The sequence below is a fragment of the Saccoglossus kowalevskii genome, chromosome 11, assembly GCF_978046115.1.
Source record: "Saccoglossus kowalevskii chromosome 11, keSacKowa6.1, whole genome shotgun sequence".
In the NCBI taxonomy this organism is placed as follows: domain Eukaryota; kingdom Metazoa; phylum Hemichordata; class Enteropneusta; family Harrimaniidae; genus Saccoglossus; species Saccoglossus kowalevskii.
In genome coordinates this window covers 7906178-7926968 of record NC_140651.1, presented here as the reverse complement: position 1 = coordinate 7926968, position 20791 = coordinate 7906178, and the positions used below count along the sequence as shown (strand labels likewise).

Here is a 20791-nt window from a genome sequence, read left to right as displayed (position 1 = left end):
AGGAAGGAAGGAGAATGTGTTGTGGAGTGGGGTTTACAGTTGGATAGAAATAACAGCAGTATTTTTTAACAAATACTGCATAGAACTGATAAAAATAGTTGCATTTTGATTTTTCATGGTAGAGATTAGACATACTGAATAATTGTACATAACATAGGTCACCAAACTGATGAAGTTTTTCTGCATAATACCGATAGAGGGCGCTACCACTACAAACTTACAACAAGGGGATTAGTATCATCTTGTACATGCATGCTGGGTTTTATAGTGCAGTGGACAAAAAAGAACAGTATCAATATTTTGATCTTCACAATACATTGTTCCAATTGTTTATCTTTGAATAATAAACATTTTTCTTGTTGCAACAAGTGGCAGGGTCGATCCTTATATTCAGTAAAATACTGTGAAATACTTTATTTTTGCTGGAACTAATTTTTGGTTGTTTTGTATGGAATTTATTTTTACTGGTTTTTGATGAGTTTAATGTGAAATATAGGAAAAAAAAGTATATTCACTAGATTTTATTTTCACGGAATCATCCCTTCAGTGCCAGAAAATAGCGAAAATAAATTCCAAGCGAAAAAAAGTATTCTACAGTATACAAAATGTCTAAAATACTAATAATTTTGTAAAATTTGCTGTTGCTGGTAAAATAAATGCATTTCATCATTTATATGAGCCCATAGTATTATTTATGCCTCATTGGTTTGTGCAAGTTCATGTATAGTATATATTTAGTTGAACTTTCAGCAGAACACTGAATTTCTGTGAATTTGTTCACATGTCAAAGAATACTATAGGCTCATGTGTATATAAAATGTAAATGACTTTTACTGAAATTAATTTTTCTGCAGTTATAACACAGGGAGCCCAGGAACTATAATCAACTGTACGCACTTCCATATGAGAGGGAGGAGGGGGGGGGGAGGTAACGGCTGGTGGCTAGTGTAAGAAATAGAAATAAGTGGAGTTTTCTTGATTTATTCTGCAGATATAGGCAACAAATATTCTTCAACCTGGTATTTTTTATAGATTTTATTTTTCATTCTGTTCTTCTGTTTTTCCCAGTTTAAAAAATATGAGCTTGCTGGAGCCTTCATCCCTTGTCTATTTCTTACGCTAGATACCAGCCGATAGCCAGCCCCCCCTGCCCCGCCCGCTCATAGAGAATGCGTACAATTGATTATACTTCTTGGGCTCCCTGTGGTTATAATGTAATTTTAATTTCCAACTGACGCCCATCGTGCACGTAGATGTTGTCATTTGCAATCAAAATTCGGCCAAACGACAGGGATATTGAAGTGTTATACATGAGAAAAAAATAATAATAAATAAAGTTATATTACATAACGCAATCTAATTTCAAAACCTGATTGATGTCACAAATTAATGTGTAACAAATAACTTGGGTTAAATTTGAATAATAATGGCATACACCCCAATAACAATTTTATATGAAACCATCTCTAGCCCTTCAATTTAGAAACAGTGACATTTTATTTTTATTTTTCAGTTGTACCATTTCCAGCTGCCAGTTGTACTTCAGTTGTTGTTCCAGCAATAAATCCATCCGGAATAAGTTTTATGAATATCTCACGCATAACACAAAATAAATTTTACATGACCATGCGCAAATTAATCCTTTTCACAGTGATATCAAGAGTTCAGCTTCTCACGCAAAACAAATTCCCAAAAAGTCCATCCATTTGTTAGTGAAACACAGATTATATTTTGTGTGTCCCTCACACCACATACTGTTCAGTAGTTGATCATTTTCTTGATGGCATCCAGACACCTCCATTTATCAGGTAGGTAAAATGGCTCAAATATGTGAGGGAACGGTGTGTCCCATCCACACACTCTTTGAATAGGAGCTTCCAAGTTCAGAAAACATTCAGTCTATGAAGAGAGAGGAAAAACAGTTAATATCTAAGCTTTTAGAAGATATATAGGTTGTTATAGTAGCATGCTGAGTAACTTTTACAGAATGTCAGAATCACAGATTAATTATTCACTTTTTTCTTCCTGTTGCTACCATAAACAGGGGGTGGCAAAATATGTTGTTTAAAAAATTTCACAATATTAATAATTGGCTCACATCTCATCAACCTATTTTTACCCGATACAATATAATTTTTTTAGAAAAAACACAAAAATGGACAAAGATGGAATGGAGCAGTTCCCATAGGAATTTATCTGAAAGCAGTAATTCACAAAAAAAAAAAAATATTAATGATCAAAATTTCCTAAAAACTACTTTGTTAATTTATTTTTCACAATTATTATTTCTAATGATTTAATTTTTTTTTTCAATAATTATATTACAAAATATTACTCATCACTGAATCATATCTGTTTTTATCATCTATCATTTCTTCTCATCTCTTTCATCTTTGCTAAACACTGTCACATTTGTAGATTTAGTAAATTTTCTTTACTTTTCCTCAGATGCAACGATCAGTCTTATAAATGACCCTAAAGTTCACACATCCTGGCACTTTGTGTCAACAACCACCACAATAATTTCCAATATTATATACTGTAAAGGGGGTAATTATTCACTGGGTTTTAATTTGGCTTATTTCGCTGACTGGAAAATGCGCTAAATTAAAACCCAGTGAATATGTAAAATTTAGCATAGAACACATTATCTAAATGACGAAACTGTGAATTTAAAACCCACTGAATATGCCTGAAATGGTAAATCAGCGAAATTTAAACCCAGTGAAAATTAGTCATTTTACAGTACTGCCAAATACTTTATTTTAGCTGGAATTAATTTTCACTGAAAAGACTTTTTGGGTGTTTTGTATGGAATTTATTTTCACTGATTTTTGACGAGTTAAATGTAAAACATAGGAAATCAAAGAAAGCTTAGAAAGAACTCCCGTGTGCTGAGGGAATAGGGATCATGATGTAATATTCAGGAATATTTGAAAATGATAAACAAATTATGAATAATCTATTAAATAAGGAGCCACCAGTAGTCATCTACACACATAGACATCGTATACCTACAATAAGCCTACTTAAAAATATGCATAAAAAGTCTACACAAAATTGCAACATTAAAAAGAAAACTGAAACAATTCATAAAACATTGGGGAAAATGAAATGCAACAAAAATAGTAAACAAATAAATGCCCAAAATAAACTTATAGGGCATTTAAAAATATTTTAGAAATTTAGTTAACACGGAAAACGTGAAGTAGCAAGAACAACTATGTAAATTTCTGACAAACAATCACAATCTAAATATCTAAAATTCAAACCACTATCTTAATATCAATATGTGTGTCAATAAATATTATATTTATTTATTTTCAGTTACGTATATTAATAAGGAAGGCATCACAATCTTTTGGATTGGTTTGTAAATCCCGAAAATCGACATGGTAAAATTACAACCATCGTACAGCTCAGTACCATAACATAATTAAATATTAACAATTTACGGCAGACGTACTTCTCGGTACATAAAATTCAAAGTAATCCCCAACGCGTCTCATTTGTTACTGCGTATAAATTGACACTATCTGGGGCACGTCGCACGCGATGAGTACCAACCAAAAATACACACAGGACATTTTAAGTGGCTCGAAACAAAATCTATTCGCTAATTTTCGTTTCGAAAACATCTACGATGGCTTAAAACCCTGCAGCCCGTCCCGCATGTTTTTTTTGCCAGGCAGGAGACACCGGTCAGCGTGGCGTTGCCCCAGTGGTTACCACTGTGCATCCAGTAGTTAATGCCGACATCACGGTCTATACATTCCACATGAAACATGGTATTCAGCTTAACCATATTTTCTTTTTTGCTCCATGGCTTAACTTAATAGGAACAGTACCAGTAACTCGAGCAATAAATGTGCCTTCCGATTTGAGGGATATCGTGCGGTGTAATATTCAATGAAAAAAATAGTGAAACACGAGGCTCACGCTGGGGGCCCACATAAGATAAGATAAGATAAGATAATTCTTTATTACAACCTTATAAAATGAATTACATATCTATTTTGGTTTATGAAATGCAATAAAGGTGTTAAAATAAACATAACAAGTTAGATATCTAAAATCTACTACAATACAGTTACATGAAATAATGTTAAAAAAAAAAAAATATTAATGACCCATTAGGTGTTGCAATAGTATAAATATAACAAAGCCAAAACACTGATTGTTTCCTTTGCTTGGTAAAATCACAGTCCCGGGACTGTGGTAAAATCAATGTACAGAATAATCGGATGAAACAACTAAAGTAAACTAGGATATATTAGAGCCAATGAATTCGTAATTTCCGACGAAAAGGGCCGGGAAAAAATACCGCTCATAACAAACCACCGTCATAACAAATCACTGTGTTGAGGGAGCAGTGAACAAATGAGACACCGATTGTCAAATTGTTTTGGTAATCATCGCATGTCGATTCATGTCATTTGTACAGGGTACTCTGACACAAAAATAAGGTAAACCAGCTTACTTAGTGCTAATGATTTTGTGATTTCCCACAGGAAGAACGTTCTCAGAAATAATCCGACATGCTGATCAGCCCACCAACAATCGGCACCAAAATTGATCACTCCTGTCACGGTAAATTCGATATGTTTTACGAGTTTTTTTTCTCCAAATCCCAACATGAATTTACACATGTAGGCGAATTTTTTCAGCTCTGTGTAAATAGATATTTTTACTGGGAATGTGCCCCATTTTACGTACGAGGAGCCCTTACACAACGACGTAGTCATCAACACACATAGACATCCTATACCTACTAATCGACATGATAGCTTCGTAATTTTGGGAAAGTGGGGGTGAAAGTGCACCATGCAAGTTTCCAAATGTGTAAAGGAAAATAGAGGAAAGAAGTACAATACAATGTTGGTAAGCGATACAAAGGAAATATCTCCTTACGGCAGCGACTTGATAAAACTACATTGATGCTGGAGGTCACCATATTTGTTCTCGCGTTCAATAATACGGTGATAAATCAGGATTCACAAGTACAACGAATTTACACAACATTTTACCATGAAATTGAACCTACCAACCATTTTCATATCTTCAACACTGCCATGGTTTTGGCGATGATGAATCTCACATTCATTATTTTCTTGACTGGGCTCACACAGGGTTCAATGTTCCGTGGCTTGAATGTAATTGTACACCACACGTGAATGTAAACTAGCTTGCACAGTAATTCGTTTCACAGTCATTGAGGTTATACATTTGTTCAATTACTTATTTATTTATTTACTTATACGATAATAAAAAATCATACATGTAATTTCTCAGACCTTTTCATAATGTAAACTGATACATACATTTTATCTCCCGAGCGCTTGCTTCGTTTTTGTACAACACACTGGAAATAACAAAATGGCTAACACCATCATAAATTGCTGATCATAAAAAATAGAATAAGCATGCGCATCATTATGCAAATTAGTCCACTCACCGATTCCTATTAGTTGTATTCATGCAATTGGGCATAAAAAACTTAAAAAAAAAATATTAAAAAAATACATAAAAAATGCTAAATTTTAAATAAAATGTAAAATACAACAATGAATTGCAGCAGCCAATCATTAGTAACATTCTTACCAAGTTACATAAAAATCGTTTTAATGCTTCTTGAGATATAACTGAAATAGCTTAAAATTCACACATTATTATGCAGATGAGTTCATTAATATGCATGGATGTCAACCAAAAACTAATCAAATCTGCGCATTGCCCCAGACAAGCTATATACCAAGTTTCATTGAAATCCGAACATTGGTTCTTGAGATATCGATGGAACAGACACACACACACACACACACATACAGACACACAGACACACAGACACACAGACAGACACACTAACTGCAAAGACTCCCTTTTTGTGCTTCGCACACGGGAGTCAAAAAGCTATATTCGCTGGACTTTATTTTCACTGAATCATTCCTTCAGCGAAAATAGCGAAAATTAATTCCAAGTGAAAATAAAGTATTTTACAGTACCTCAATTTTTGCATGTTAAATTGTTTTTGATTTTGAACAAGTTCTTGCATCCTTTTTTTTCCGGAGAACTGATACTCAGACTATACTAGTATGTGTTGACTTTAGAAGTCATGAATATGGCCCTTTAAATAACACCATTGTTGGCAGGAAAATCACCGAATTTTGTTTTTCTATGCTGGGGTCTTTTAACCTTTTCACTACCAGTTCCTTTTTTCCATCACAAATTCACAAAATAGTCCCGTTTATAGACTGTATTTTCCTTCCGAGGATGGGACAGAAATAGCAAATTTTTTTAGAGTGAGAACTGAAAATTGACTCAAATTTTATCTGTTGACTCCAAAATTAGGGTTTATTTCCAGAAATATTAAACATAAGAAAAAAGTGCGAAAGAATTTGATTGATGGAGAAAGTCTGGTGGCGAGAATGTTAAACATGAGTCAGTGTGAAATTAACATTATGATTGCCATATTTTGCATATTTTTCTGTATACCCGGTATTTCAACAATTTGGTAATTTTAGACCTAATAAAAAGGTTTTAATCGAAAGTGTCACAAAATGCATTTTATGGATGTATTATTATGATCAAGGTGACAACAATTTATTTTGGTGGTCAAAAGGTCAATGACCTTCATTCAATTTATTTTGGTGATCAAAGGGTCAATGACCTTCATTCATCAAATTGTGACCAATGATAAGCAATGACAAGTCATTGTCAATGACACGTCCCGTTCCGTTCATATTTGAGTGACATATACATTCAAAGCAGATCATGACCGAAATGCACCTGCATATGTACAACACATTGTGCTAAATCTGAACAAAATCCATCCATGCATGACTGAGCCTTAAAATGGCCATCATTCCGCTATTGTTAAGCAGATCATGAAACAAATGCACATATCTATTTGTGACATGATGTACCATGTGTGTGTGAAGTTTGAACTTGATCAATCCAGACATGTCTTGGATACGGATCCAGAACTGAATTCTTTAACAAAATGGCCGCCAGTCGGCCATTTCGAACTTGATCCGAAAAAAAAAAGACGTGCATCAAGGTCCTATTATGTTTAATGTATGTACCAAATTTGAATGAAATCCGTCCATGCATAACTGAGATCCGGGTCCGGAATGGTAAAAATGTGCGATTTCAATGCATTTTCGGCCTTAAAGCGGCCGCCATTTGGCTATCGTTAATGAGATCATGAAACAAATGCACATACATATTTGTGACATGATGTACCTTGTGTGTGTGAAGTTTGAACTCGATCAATCCAAGCATGTCTCAGATACGGATCCAGAACTGAATTCTTTAAAACAAAATGGCTGCCAGTCGGCCATTTCGAACCCGATCCAAAAAAAAAAATGACGTGCATCAAGGTCCTATTATGTTTAATGTATGTACCAAATTTGAACAAAATCCGTCCATGCATAACTGAGATCCGGAATGGTGAAAATGTGCGATTTTGATGCATTTTCGGTCTTAAAATGGCCGCTATTCGGCTATCGTTAATCGGATCATGAAAAAAATGCATGTGCATATGTCCCATATAATGTGTGATGTATGAGTGAAGTTTGAACTTAATCGGTCCATGCATGTTCGAGATACAGGTGATCACGGACGGACGGACGGACGGACGCACACAGGGCAAAACATAAGTCCCCAGTTTCGGACTGCGTTCGAACGGGGACTAAAAATGTGATGCATAGCATACAAGAAAACAAAAGAATATCAGAAGAAAAAAACAAATAAAAGGACTGCTTCAACCTCAGATTATGAAAAAAAAACATGAAAAAACAAATGAAAGTTTTAAAATGGCCACATGGGGACACTGTATAACTACACGAGGGCGCCGTTACCTGTATTGTAGATGCAATCTCTGCAGCAAACCCACTAGTCAGTGGTGCCTCATGTGCTACTAATAATCGTCCGGTCTTCGTTACAGACTGAAAAAAAAAGTGAGCATTTAAAGTTACATAATTCATTGAGGTCTATCATAAAGTAACTATCACGCTATTAAGTTATACTCAGAGATCATTCCTACAGGTTTATTGCAGCCTTGAGATTATTTTATGGATTATGTTTATACCTTAAATGTGAAATATTTGATGGTTTGAATGTGTGTGAATTGTGGGAAATATTCAATCCTTTGAGCCAATGTAAGCTTTTTACAAATCAAAACCAGTATAATTTTTTTTTTCTGTTTTTTTTTTATTTTGATAAAGACCTGCAGCCAGTAGGAAATTATGTTCATTTAGTCCAAAATCTATCAATTAAAAATCTAAAAATAGCTAAAATGTTACACACCAAATTTTGTTTTGAAAAATTATGGCGCTCAATAGGTAATAGTGTGAATACCATTCAAATCATTATGTAATTTGAATATGCAATCAAATGGGAAGCCAACATTTGAATGCACTGAATATTGAATGTTTAGAAAATAAAATTTGAATATGCAATCAAATGGCAAGCCAACATTTGAATGCACTGTTAATTGAATTTTTAGAAAATAAAATTTGAATATCCAATCAAATGGGAAGCCAACATTTGAATGCACTGAAAATTGAATGTTTAGAAAATATAATTTGAATATGCAATCAAATGGCAAGCCAACATTTGAATGTACTAAAAATTGAACGTTTAGAAAATAAAGTTTGAATATCTAATCAAATGGGAAGCCAACATTTGAATGCACTGAAAATTAAATGTTTAGAAAATAAAATTTGAATATCCAACCAAATGGGAAGCCAACATTTGAATGCACTGAAAATTGAATGTTTAGAAAATAAAATTTGAATATGCAATCAAATGGCAAGCCAACATTCGAATGCGCAGATAATCGAATTTTTTAGAAAATAAAATTTGAATATCCAATCAAATGGGAAGCCAACATTTGAATGCTCCGAAAATTGAATGTTCAGAAAAAATTGAATATCCAATCAAATGGGAAGCCAACATTTGAATGCACTGAAAATCGAATTTTTAGAAAATAAAATTTGAATATCCAATCAAACGGGAAGTCAACATTTGAATGCACTAGAAATTGAATGTTTAGAAAAAAATTTGAATATCCAATCAAATGGGAAGCCAACATTTGAATGCACTAAAATTGAATGTTTAGAAAATAAAATTTGAATATCCAATCAAATGGGAAGCCAACATTTGAATGCACCGAAAATTAAATGTTTAGAAAATATAATTTGAATATGCAATCTGGGAAGCCAACATTTGAATGCACTGAAAATTGAATGTTTAGAAAATAAAATTTGAATATGCAATCAAATGGCAAGCCAACATTTGAATGCACTGATGATTGAATTTTTAGAAAATAAAATTTGAATATCCAATCAAATGGGAAGCCAACATTTGAATGCACTGAAAATTGAATGTTTAGAAAATGCAAACAATCACAAATATTTATTATAATCCTAATAAGACTTTAAAGAATGAAGAATATCATATTTTCTGTGTAAGAAACGCATGACAATATATACATAGATAATATTTGGTAATTGTAATTGTGACTATTAAAAATAGCTAGACGTTTAAAGCAATGAAGAAAATGTTTAATTGATAGAAAGAATGTAAGAAAACTATAAAATGGAATCACTAAAATGTTAATACATAAAGTTCTCAAATATTGTACAGAACTGGATCTACAAGCTTTTCTCTTTAAACTAAAGGGCAGTATTCGTTGTGCCACGTCCTGTTCAATATGAGACTCATAGCGACGTATACAACGCTTGTAAAATACATTGTTTATTATTTAAATGAAATTCAAACATGCGCTACGCGACGACCACCACGCTTTAATCCCAGGGTATTAAATATTTTCATGTCAAACCTCCATTTTGAGCATACTCGCTGGGGTTCAAATTTAAATTACCGGTAACATGGATTTATTAATTTAAAATATTTGACAGTGAACATAGAGAAACCCAGTGAATAATTACCTGTGCTCTTACAGTAATCGATTTCACTAAGATTGATCATGCTCTTGAACTACAGTGAGCAGGTGGCAAATCATGTTGGTTCGGATCACACAAGAGAATTCAGAGAGCCAAGGCCAAGTTCAACCCTCAAAGTCTATCCCAGCTGCACATAATGTTGTTTGAGTGAGGTATATAAAAAATGGTCACAATGAGACACACTGAGACACACTGACAACCAGAACATCATATGCTGCCCATGATTTATAAAGTTAAAAATTTACATCACATTCACATTCTAACATCTGGTATTAGAGGATGTTACTTCAAATTAATAGATAATTGCAGCGAAAAAAATGAATAGCTATAGAGACTCCAGGATTGATGAATCAAGAGATTTCAATTAAACATTGAACACTTTTAATTATCGCTAACTGATCAAACATCTGCCGATCAGGAAGTATCCATTTAACAATTCAAGTGGAGAAGATCAGTTGTACCCGTGCGGCAGATGAAAGTGAAATCTGACGAAATTAATACAATTAAAGGGATCAATCGATGGCAGGGAGGAAGGTTATTACAATAGTAACGGCAGATCACTGTGGTGATCAGGATGGACATCTTGAAGGGATGTCATCCTCGACAGTCTTGAAGACGTGTCACGTCTTTCCTGTTTCCTGCATACCTACTGTAATTGCTTTTTCTGAAGTGCACGATCATACGTAAAGGTGTTAACAATGAACCGGGTAATTCAGGTAACAATTAGGTACTTCTAGTTGGACTTTATGCAGTTATAAAGTTATAGGTTCGGTGATATTTTCATGTCATCAAATCTTTTTTTTTGGATTTCATAAATGATAGCCTGTTAAGTCATATCTCTATCTTCCTTGGTGCCGTCCTTTTAGGGCAAGCTTTCATTCTGCAGTAATTTTTTTCTTGATGTGACAGTTAATACTGTGATTGGTTAATTCCCTTCGATTGGAAGCCATATAACCTAACCCAAAATGCTCTGATTACTCATAGTAACCAAGGGATTAAAAACCCCAGCTGGAAGCTACAGGATACATTTTCAGATGATCTCCACACCTGCACAAGTAATTATTAAAATGACTGTCATCGACATGAATCACCCTACATGTACAGCAAACATCATGTGTGCATCTGTCATTCTCTGATATCGTCAACGTTTTAGCTTTATTCCAAGAAATGACTCAAAACAAACAAACCATGTTGAGACTGTGAAAAGACACTGTAATTATGTGCCAAATCGACACAAAAACGAATTTAGAAAATTTTTATTTAAAGTCACCCCAACCATCTGAATATTTGATCAATTGAATACCTGTAATTTTATAACATGTACAAAACAAGTATGGTGATTCAACGCAGATTTGCATGATTCCAATACATTGACTCGCATAATTTGTTCTATTGTCATCCAGGTACAGATGATATCCCTAGCACTGTTTTATCAACCGACATGCTGAGTGGCCGTAAGCAGTATTTTATTAATTCAAGTAATGAAAAATAAAGTTTCTGTTATGTGCGTTCTGGTAAATCAAAAAAATATAATATTTACGAAGAATACTTAGTATTATCAATGTGTTATGGAGCAGCTCATCACTGTCATATGAAACTAGAGGACAATTAATCAGTCAAAGTGATTCATAATGTACGACAAGAGAAATGACAAGTTGAATAATGAGTATCAACTATACCTTTGCCACTGTATCAATATCCCAAGGAAGTATAGTCTGTAAATCAATCAATTCACAGGAAACACCAAGTTTCTCCTGCGCTAGGTTCACAACCTCCCTCAGAACGTGCACCTGTGTTCCCCAGGCAACTAATGTTACATCATTTCCTGGTGTGAATCAGACATGAAAAACAAATTTGTTTTGGGTTTTACATACACAGTAGTGACAACGAAAGATGAAATGTGATGCATGTATAAGCAAATGTAACTTTGATGTCCAATATCCTTAGTAGTCGACAGATTACATGCATCAGTTTGCACATTTCATCAAAATATACATCAAAGACGACAAATTAAGACATTAGCTACAACTTGACATCAATTTTAAGTAGCTGAAATGATAGAATAAAATAAGACATCGATTTAACAAAAATCAGGTGGTTGAACTACTAATGGGGTCTACGGTATTTACCTTCCACTAAGACCTCTGCTTCGGAAAGAGGAAGGGTGTAATCTTTGATGGGTACTTGTTCAACTGAAAACAAATAATACATGACTCAATTTATCAGTACAGTGGTTAGTCAACAATAACTAAGTATGAATATCATTTGGTTTGTGATGCTAGTTTGTGATGATTATTGTGAAAGAATTAATTTACTAATTAATTTAGGATTTTTAAGTGAATTTATTTTTAATTTACATGTTCACATGGATATAATTTTAATAGTTCAGTTATCAGCAAAATGAAAAGCCAACAATAAACAATGCGTTCACAGTAATTATTTCATTTTTAATTGCATTTATGGAACAACTAAGAGAAGTGGTACCAACAATATTATCAATACTGAGTCTGATTTGAGCAGAAAATTCAAATTTTCACTACTGAGCATAGACACATTGCAGGCACACTTTATGATTGGCAGAATTGCGTTCAATTCTGGTAAACTAACCCACAATTCACTATAATCTGGAAATGTAATAAGGTCCATATTATTTATTTATTTATTTATTTATTTATTTATTTATTTATTTATTTATTTATTTATTTATTTATTTATTGCTTCCCTTTTGTAACAGGGGCTCACTATGTAAATTAGGAGCTGCACCAAATAAAAATACATTTTACTCAAAGACTAATGAAAAAATTTTTGATGGACAAAAAGAAATTAAGTTACATGAACTAAGATAACAAAATATAACAACAAAAAACATCTAAAAGTAGCAAAAAAATATGAAAACTAAAATATAAGTATCAATTTCGTCACACAGGACTGAATTATACTGCCTTGTACTGTCACCCAGGATTAAACATAGCACTTCTTTGTTTGCTATGAAGTCTTTATGTAAATTTATTTCATTTTTGTTACATAGGAGCATTTCAATCCCTTCCATTAGAGTTTTTCTCTGTGCTGAGAAACATTCACAATGTAATATGAAATGCTCCAGTGTTTCAGGTTCCTTTTTGCAACATGGACAGATACAATCATTATTATCCAATTTTGCCCATTTCCTTTTCTCACATGCCAAACCAAGAGTGCAAGATCTTGCCTTGAATTTTAATTGGGTGCCCTTGAAGTTAGATAAAGAATTTTAATATTTCTCACAATATTTTAAATTTGTTTTAAATTTTCTATAATGAACGAGACTTGATTTCTCTGCCATTTTTTGTTTCCATTGAATCTCGTCACTTTTTACAATCAAATTTTTAATATTTCTTTCAGACAGATTAGTGAATTGACTTTTGTTTATCTTTATATTTCTTTCTATATCTTCAATGCTATTTAGCCATGGCCAGGTCTTAATCAGATTATTCTCTTATTACTGTACACATTGTATACAAAGGGAAAGTAATTTTCACACTAGGAACTCAATAATCAAATGTCACTTATATCAATGATATAATACTGTTCCCCCATGGCACTGAGCAAAATTTTGTGATGTGAAGAAATAATTTCACCATGGCAACCAGTGAAAAAATACAATTTTTTTTAATTGCCTATGACATTCTGATGCACATCTCTTTCAACATCTGAATGGCAATAGTCAATGATAAAGACAGCATAAAGACGATGACCTAATTCAGCTTGAACCTTAATAAAAAAAATCAAATATTCGTGCTTGGTGTCCACCTGTCAGTTTGTTCACATGGGTCAAAAGGCTTACTTTTAAGGCTGTAGCTCAAGAGCTAATAGTTAGCAATGCACTAACCATAGCTAGTTTTACCCTAAAGTTAGCCAGCCTAATAGCAGTACAAAATTCGCATTAAAAAACAGAAATGGGACTAGACACAAGTTCATAAACAGTTCAATTTACAACACAAATACTAGAATGTATCGCATTTAATCATTTCTAATTTCAACTACCAGTACAAAATCTAATCATTTTATTTAATTTTATCTAATTTGATAATGCATATCGCATATTAATGACATGTGTGGATATCTCCCAGGTGTTCAGAGTACATTTAACAGGTGAATAGGTAAAAGGACAACGACATATCCTCTATTAGAACAGCTTAAACAGAAATTTAAGCTGAAAATGTATTTTTCATACCAGTTGACATGCAGCCTAGAATCAGAGACCTCTATAATTAATGCCTAGACACATGGGTCAATGACTGGTTGATGAGAAATGCAGTCATTACGAGCAGTGCCTGCCTTCCTTATTAACAGTAAAATCAGCCCATAGTATTTAACGCTTGAATAACTACGACCGTTGTCATGGCAGCAAATAGTATGTGACATTTGACAGCCAATATGATCCTGGATATAAAACATTAATTTACTGAAACGCTCAGAATACATGTGTTAACTATCTGAAGACTTACGAGCTGATCTGTACAAGATTTTCGGTTCAAAAAAGATGCATGGATTTTGATCACGTATGCAGGAGAGTAGCAGACCTTTGGCTTGGATTGGACCTCTTGGGATGACCACCTACAACAAAACATAGTCAAACTATTAGTTTTGGCACACTTGTTGAAAGCCCTTTACATTTAAATTGAGCCAAAAACACAAATATTTTGCAGTTTATCAACTATAATAAATCTTGTTGCACCATAACTGTTGCATTTATGATATGACACCTGTCGAAGGTTTCCAACAAAAAAATGGCAAAACAACTTTTTTTGTATGTTACGGTACCTTCAAAACCAGGCAAGCAGAATACATAAAATGAAATTTACGTTGTGCATATCACATAGATTTTTTTTATTAACATGGATCAAACAAATCGGTGATATTTTTTTCCTGTAAGTTGGTCACACTAACTATTATGTAATGCTGTACAGTTCATGTTTTTTTAATTAGTTCTGTTGACATACTAGCAACAGTTTTATTTGATCAGTCACATGATTTGGTAGCCATCTTGGATTTTTAGCAAAATTGGCCACAATTTCGGGCATGTGCATCTCATGAATGCTTTAACCGATCAACTTGCTATTTTGATTGTAAAATGTACGAACAAAGCAACTTCTGAGAACAATTAAATATACATCAATATTAGGTACATATTCAGGCATATTAATTTTTCAAACCAGGACCCAACAAAGCTGCTCTGCAACTTTAATTTTACATTTACATTGTTTGGAAATAATTTTCTGAAACAAAATAAAAACATGTTCTCAGGATACGCAATAAACATCTCCTCATCTCACCATATGTGGCGCCCTTCTTTGATACATGAAATTGTAACAACAAAATATGAAATATGCTGGTACTCAACAAATATTTTTTTGCCAGACAAGCTATTCGTTTTACAGACGTTCTTTAGCATATATATTCATATTCATAAAATTACAAAATATCTTCATCTAACCAAGAGGTTATATGAAAATTAGGATAATATTTTTTTTATAGTATTTTGTTCTTAAAAAGTGTTCATACAAGGTATGGGGTTTTCTTAAAGTGAAAAAGTCCTTGAATGAGTAGAAGCACAATATTGCAGAGATTACGGTAAGGTAATATTGTAAGCGTTTGTTTATATGACTAACAGCCAGCCAGAATATCAGCAATTTATATACACCTGCGTTGATTCTCATACCCTACACGATGCAAGATTCGTTATCTATAAATTAAAGACTTATCACCTCGTACTGACACTTAGCATGGTTGATTTTTGTGACTCGCTCTGCAGTGGATGGTTAAGAGGTCATACAAGGTTCATTCCTACGAATACACCGTTCTCGTGAGTTCAACGTACTGTAAACTTGTTAATTTTTGCTAATAGAAATTTTCACATTATGGTGAATTTATGGCATATACGTGAAAACAAAATTTCAGCGAAATCAGTGATATATTATGTTGTTCATTGGCAATCAACGATTTTTCAACTCCTAGGGACAACACACAAATTACAAAATCATTGTTATGTTGGAATTAGATTGCAAAAATGCATGAAAGATTTAAGTCTGGCATTTGGTGTACTGCACATGGCATGTACTTCAGACACATATTGCTACTCAAAAGTCAAAATGATTTTAAAATTTTATATATTTCAGACGACCATATACAGTAAAACCTGTCAAAACCGACCATGACTGGGACTGGGATCTATGGTCGGTTTTCAGAGGGAGTCGGTTTATTCAGGGTGGGCATAACTTCGATTGAAACAACAATTACATGTGCTGTAAACACGGGACAAATGAAAGACACCGGAGTTTGCCTCCGGTGATTATACATGTATTTACATTTATTGTATTGTTTCAATAAAATAATTTACCAAACAAGACAAGAATATTATGGTATGTACATGTACATGAAATCAATAAACATTAAAATAACTGTTGGAACAGACCGGGTAAGTATCGCGTATCGTAACTGAAGGCGTCCATTTTGAATGACATCACAACGTAAGTTCACGTGAGCTACATGTAATTATTATAATTTATGCAGACAGTTGATTTTGCTGTTAAGTCAATGAATCAAATTACGATGTAAAAAAATCATCAAGTTTTCACCGCTTTAAAGAACATCTTTTTTCAACGATTTTGTTCGTTCGAATTATGAAATTTTGGATATCTGTCAAGTAGCTGGAGTCTTTGTTTATTGCGAAGTTTTGTAATCTTGTTAACATGTCTAGCACATCGCCATGCGTCAAGTCACGGTCATCGTGGGGGTCAATAATTTGACTATCGTTGTCTGTAGATTCATGGTTTTCTTTGTCTGCAATAAAATTCTCAACAATCTGTTGCTCCCACTCGCCGTCATACATTGCTTCAGTCGGTATACGTTCATCAAAGTGGAGGTATTCTACAACGCTACACTGTGTTTGCAGCTCTGCAACATGCTAAATAAGGTTTCCGAATTCTTTGTCATCGTCTGCTTCTTCGTCATCATAAATTTTAATCTTGAAGCCCCCTTCATGGAAACATTCGAAAGCACAAAATTGTCGATCAGAATCGTTATGGAAAGAAGAAAACTCAATGTTTTGATCGTTGAAGAAGTGATAATGCAGTGTGCTTCACCGCAATTGAAGTTGATGACCCCGATCATTTGTTTATATCCGGGGTCATTACACTGTCCAGACATCACGCGATGCGATGGCGTGTGGTGTGAAAAACTTAATCAGTTGCTATTGTTTTACACGGGACGTTACTTGTAGTGTGAGATTTGATATTGTTTCTGTGACGTTCACGGTAAATTCAACACAATGCACACTTTTTAGGTCGGGCAGATCGGATTACTAGACAGCGGATGTGGTGCAACTGGTCGGATGGTCGATGTATTCAGTGTGAATATTGGACTTGGGGCCGATCAATGCGGTCGGTGTTCGGAGTAGACAGTGGTCGGATTTCACAGGTTGTTTTAACATAGGCGTCTATGGAGAAATTTCGGGACTACATAAATCGGTCGGTTCTGACAGTAGGTCGGTTTATCCAGGGGTCGGTTTTGACAGGTTTTACTGTATAGTAAAGTGACCTCATTAATAAGCATAACTGTCATATCTCAAGTACTGTTGCTGACCAAGGGAAGGGACAAATGATATGACTGAAATTTTGGATGACTATATACATGTATGGTCATATCTCAAGCACTGTTGTAGTTAGAACACATTTTTAGAGAAACTGGATGAACATATCATTATGGTCATTGCACAGAACAAAACAAACAACGTCTTTTACTCGCATTATGCTGTACAACGATCATGATGTGCAATGATGATCATAATCTTATTTTTTGGTTGTCAAACACATTTACAACATTGCCAGGGAAATATACATACATTGAGTGAAAATATGATGCTCAGAGATTATCTTCCATCAAATATGTTAATTTTACTCACTACCAAATATGTTAATTTTACTCACTATCAAATAAAGTTAACTTTACTCACTATCAAATATGTTAATTTTACTCACTACCAAATATGCTAATTTCACTCACTACCAAATATGTTAATTTTACTCACTACCAAATATGCTAATTTTACTCACTACCAATTGTGCTAATTTCACTCACTGCCAAATATGCTAATTTCACTCACTGCTAAATATGCTAATTTTACTCACTACAAAATATGCTAATTTCACTCACTACCAAATATGCTAATTTCACTCACTACCAAATATGCTAATTTCACTCACTACCAAATATGCTAATTTCACTCACTGCTAAATATGCTAATTTTACTCACTACAAAATATGCTAATTTCACTCACTACCAAATATGCTAATTTCACTCACTGCTAAATATGCTAATTTTACTCACTACAAAATATGCTAATTTCACTCACTACCAAATATGCTAATTTCACTCACTGCCAAATATGCTAATTTCACATACTGCTAAATATGCTAATTTTACTCACTACCAAATATGCTAACTTTACTCACTACCAAATATGCTAACTTTACTCACTAAGAATCAATCTTATCTAGGTGCTAATGTACAAGCAAGACATCCTAATATTTTACCATAAGTACGGTATGCATTTTTGTACCACAAAATCCCCTTTTGGCTCAGTGTGCCACGAATAAAACAAATTATTTCAGAGCTTTATATATATATCTATATTTACTAGATAAAATGTCTCAACTCTTTGAAAACTACAATTGCTTGGGATTATACTATCATGATAGAAAAGTGAAAAAACTTGTTTTGTTGCAGTGATTCACCATTTGTGTAATGGATGATCCATCCCCAATCGCAATCCCAGCAACAAAGCTCACATGCTGGCATGACATGAACAATTCTCTTGTATAAAAATGAGATTTCAATTTCCTGTTGAAGTTGTTACCTGTTTTGATCATTTTGGCATGTAATCCATCACTGAACAGACTTACACAAGTCACAGCTGGGTCTCAGTGCAGACTGCTTTTGTCATAAAGCCCTGTCTTGTTTTAATCAGAAGCCAAGATAAGTTGTGAGTGATAACATTAGTTTCCCTCAAAACATAATAGATGTACAGAAAGCAGGTCGCTTATGAAGGGGTATATTTCAATGAAGGTGCAAGACATATAACAGCGCCCTCATCATGTGACAACCAAATTGATCTCAAAAATAGAGTGTATTATCGTATACAAATCACTAAACATGTATATTTCACTTCCATTATTAATACATGCAATGTACGTCTTACATACTTTTCAAATTCCTTCAAGAATCAAACTCATTGTGCTGTATGGGTCCCATGCAACGTGAACACAGCATGTAAAAAACATTGTTAACACAAAATCTGAACTTTTTTAGTTTGCATTGATATTCAAACACATATTTCAGACAGGTTTCAAATGCTTACACATTGTAATGAAATATCTTGATTCGCAATGTGTAAAAAATCTCTACTGTGTCTTTTTTTTTATAGACACACTCTGTCAGTTCCAGTATCTATGACAATGTATTAATATTCTGAAAGCTTGGATACACGAGAGTAGACCAACATGGGCTAATCAGATTTTTGTTGAACAGTGTGGCACTGTATGATGTTTTTAACAATGTTTTACAATGAGTGAACCAGATCAATACAGTGTTCTGATCTCCTTTCATCGTCATAGCAATTTAGGTACGGTGAGAACATGGTTTCCTTAGAGCATTGCGAAGAAGGATGAAACAAAAGGGGAAATCACAGGATATGCGTTAACACTAGAACACACAACGAACCAACTAGTTATGTTCCTGACTCTTATCTGTTTTCAAATTAGAAACTACAAAAGATCAGAACCCTGATTTCATTGATTTTCACTACAAAAGATCAGAACCCTGATTTCATTGATTTTCACTACAAAAGATCAGAACTCTGATTTCATTGATTTTCACTACAAAAGATCAGAACCCTGATTTCATTGATTTTCACTACAAAAGATCAGAACCCCGATTTCATTGATTTTCACTACAAAAGATCAGAACCCTGATTTCATTGATTATCACTACAAAAGATCAGAACCCTGATTTCATTGATTTTCACTACAAAAGATCAGAACCCTGATTTCATTGATTTTCACTACAAAAGATCAGAACTCTGATTTCATTGATTTTCACTACAAAAGATCAGAACCCTGATTTCATTGATTTTCACTACAAAAGATCAGAACCCTGATTTCATTGATTTTCACTACAAAAGATCAGAACCCTGATTTCATTGATTTTCACTACAAAAGACCAGAACCCTGATTTCATTGATTTTCACTACAAAAGATCAGAACTCTGATTTTCCTCCCCCTTTTATGCCATTTCATACAAAGTTTTATCCTACAAGGACAGCCAGTGATATGGCATCAATACAGAGGAGTCTTTTATTAAAATATTTACATTTCTACGCACAGCAATGAAAGAGGTTTTATGAAAATGGCATCTATCAAATTGCAATAAAATACTTTTTAAGTGTTTATTAGCTTGATTTATTCTCGAAAAACTTGAAGTGTGTGTGATTTTTTTATGTATAATGACAAATGCACAGAATTAACAGGATCACGAGAACTCAACACATATTTACACACTCTCATACTGTGAGCACTACTTGAAAAGGCACACAGAGCCAAGCAACAGCTGGTTGCAAAGTGAAACCAAACAGTTATAGTGTGAAATTAAGGAATATGCGCTGAGATGCCTTTATTGCACTAAATAACAAGAAAAGTTGTCTTTCTTAAAATGTAAATAGTATTATTATATGTCTGGCAGCAAAAAAAAAAATCAGAAAAAAATAATTCAGCCACTTGTAAAATCCAGC

At 33.7% G+C, this 20791-nt stretch overlaps 1 protein-coding gene across 1 annotated transcript in view; it reads right to left on the bottom strand.

Annotated features, from left to right (window-relative positions):
- Nucleotides 1-1478: 1478 nt before the first annotated feature.
- Nucleotides 1479-20791, bottom strand: part of LOC100367645 (2-oxoisovalerate dehydrogenase subunit beta, mitochondrial-like) — a 35175-nt gene continuing 15862 nt past the window's right edge. The window contains exons 6-10 of the mRNA XM_002741763.4: nucleotides 14453-14561; nucleotides 12098-12160; nucleotides 11648-11793; nucleotides 7860-7946; nucleotides 1479-1899 (exon numbers count right to left, since the gene is read on the bottom strand). Coding sequence (XP_002741809.3) covers nucleotides 1759-1899; nucleotides 7860-7946; nucleotides 11648-11793; nucleotides 12098-12160; nucleotides 14453-14561 — 546 coding nt within the window. The 3' untranslated portion in view covers nucleotides 1479-1758. The remainder of the gene's footprint in view (nucleotides 1900-7859; nucleotides 7947-11647; nucleotides 11794-12097; nucleotides 12161-14452; nucleotides 14562-20791) is intronic.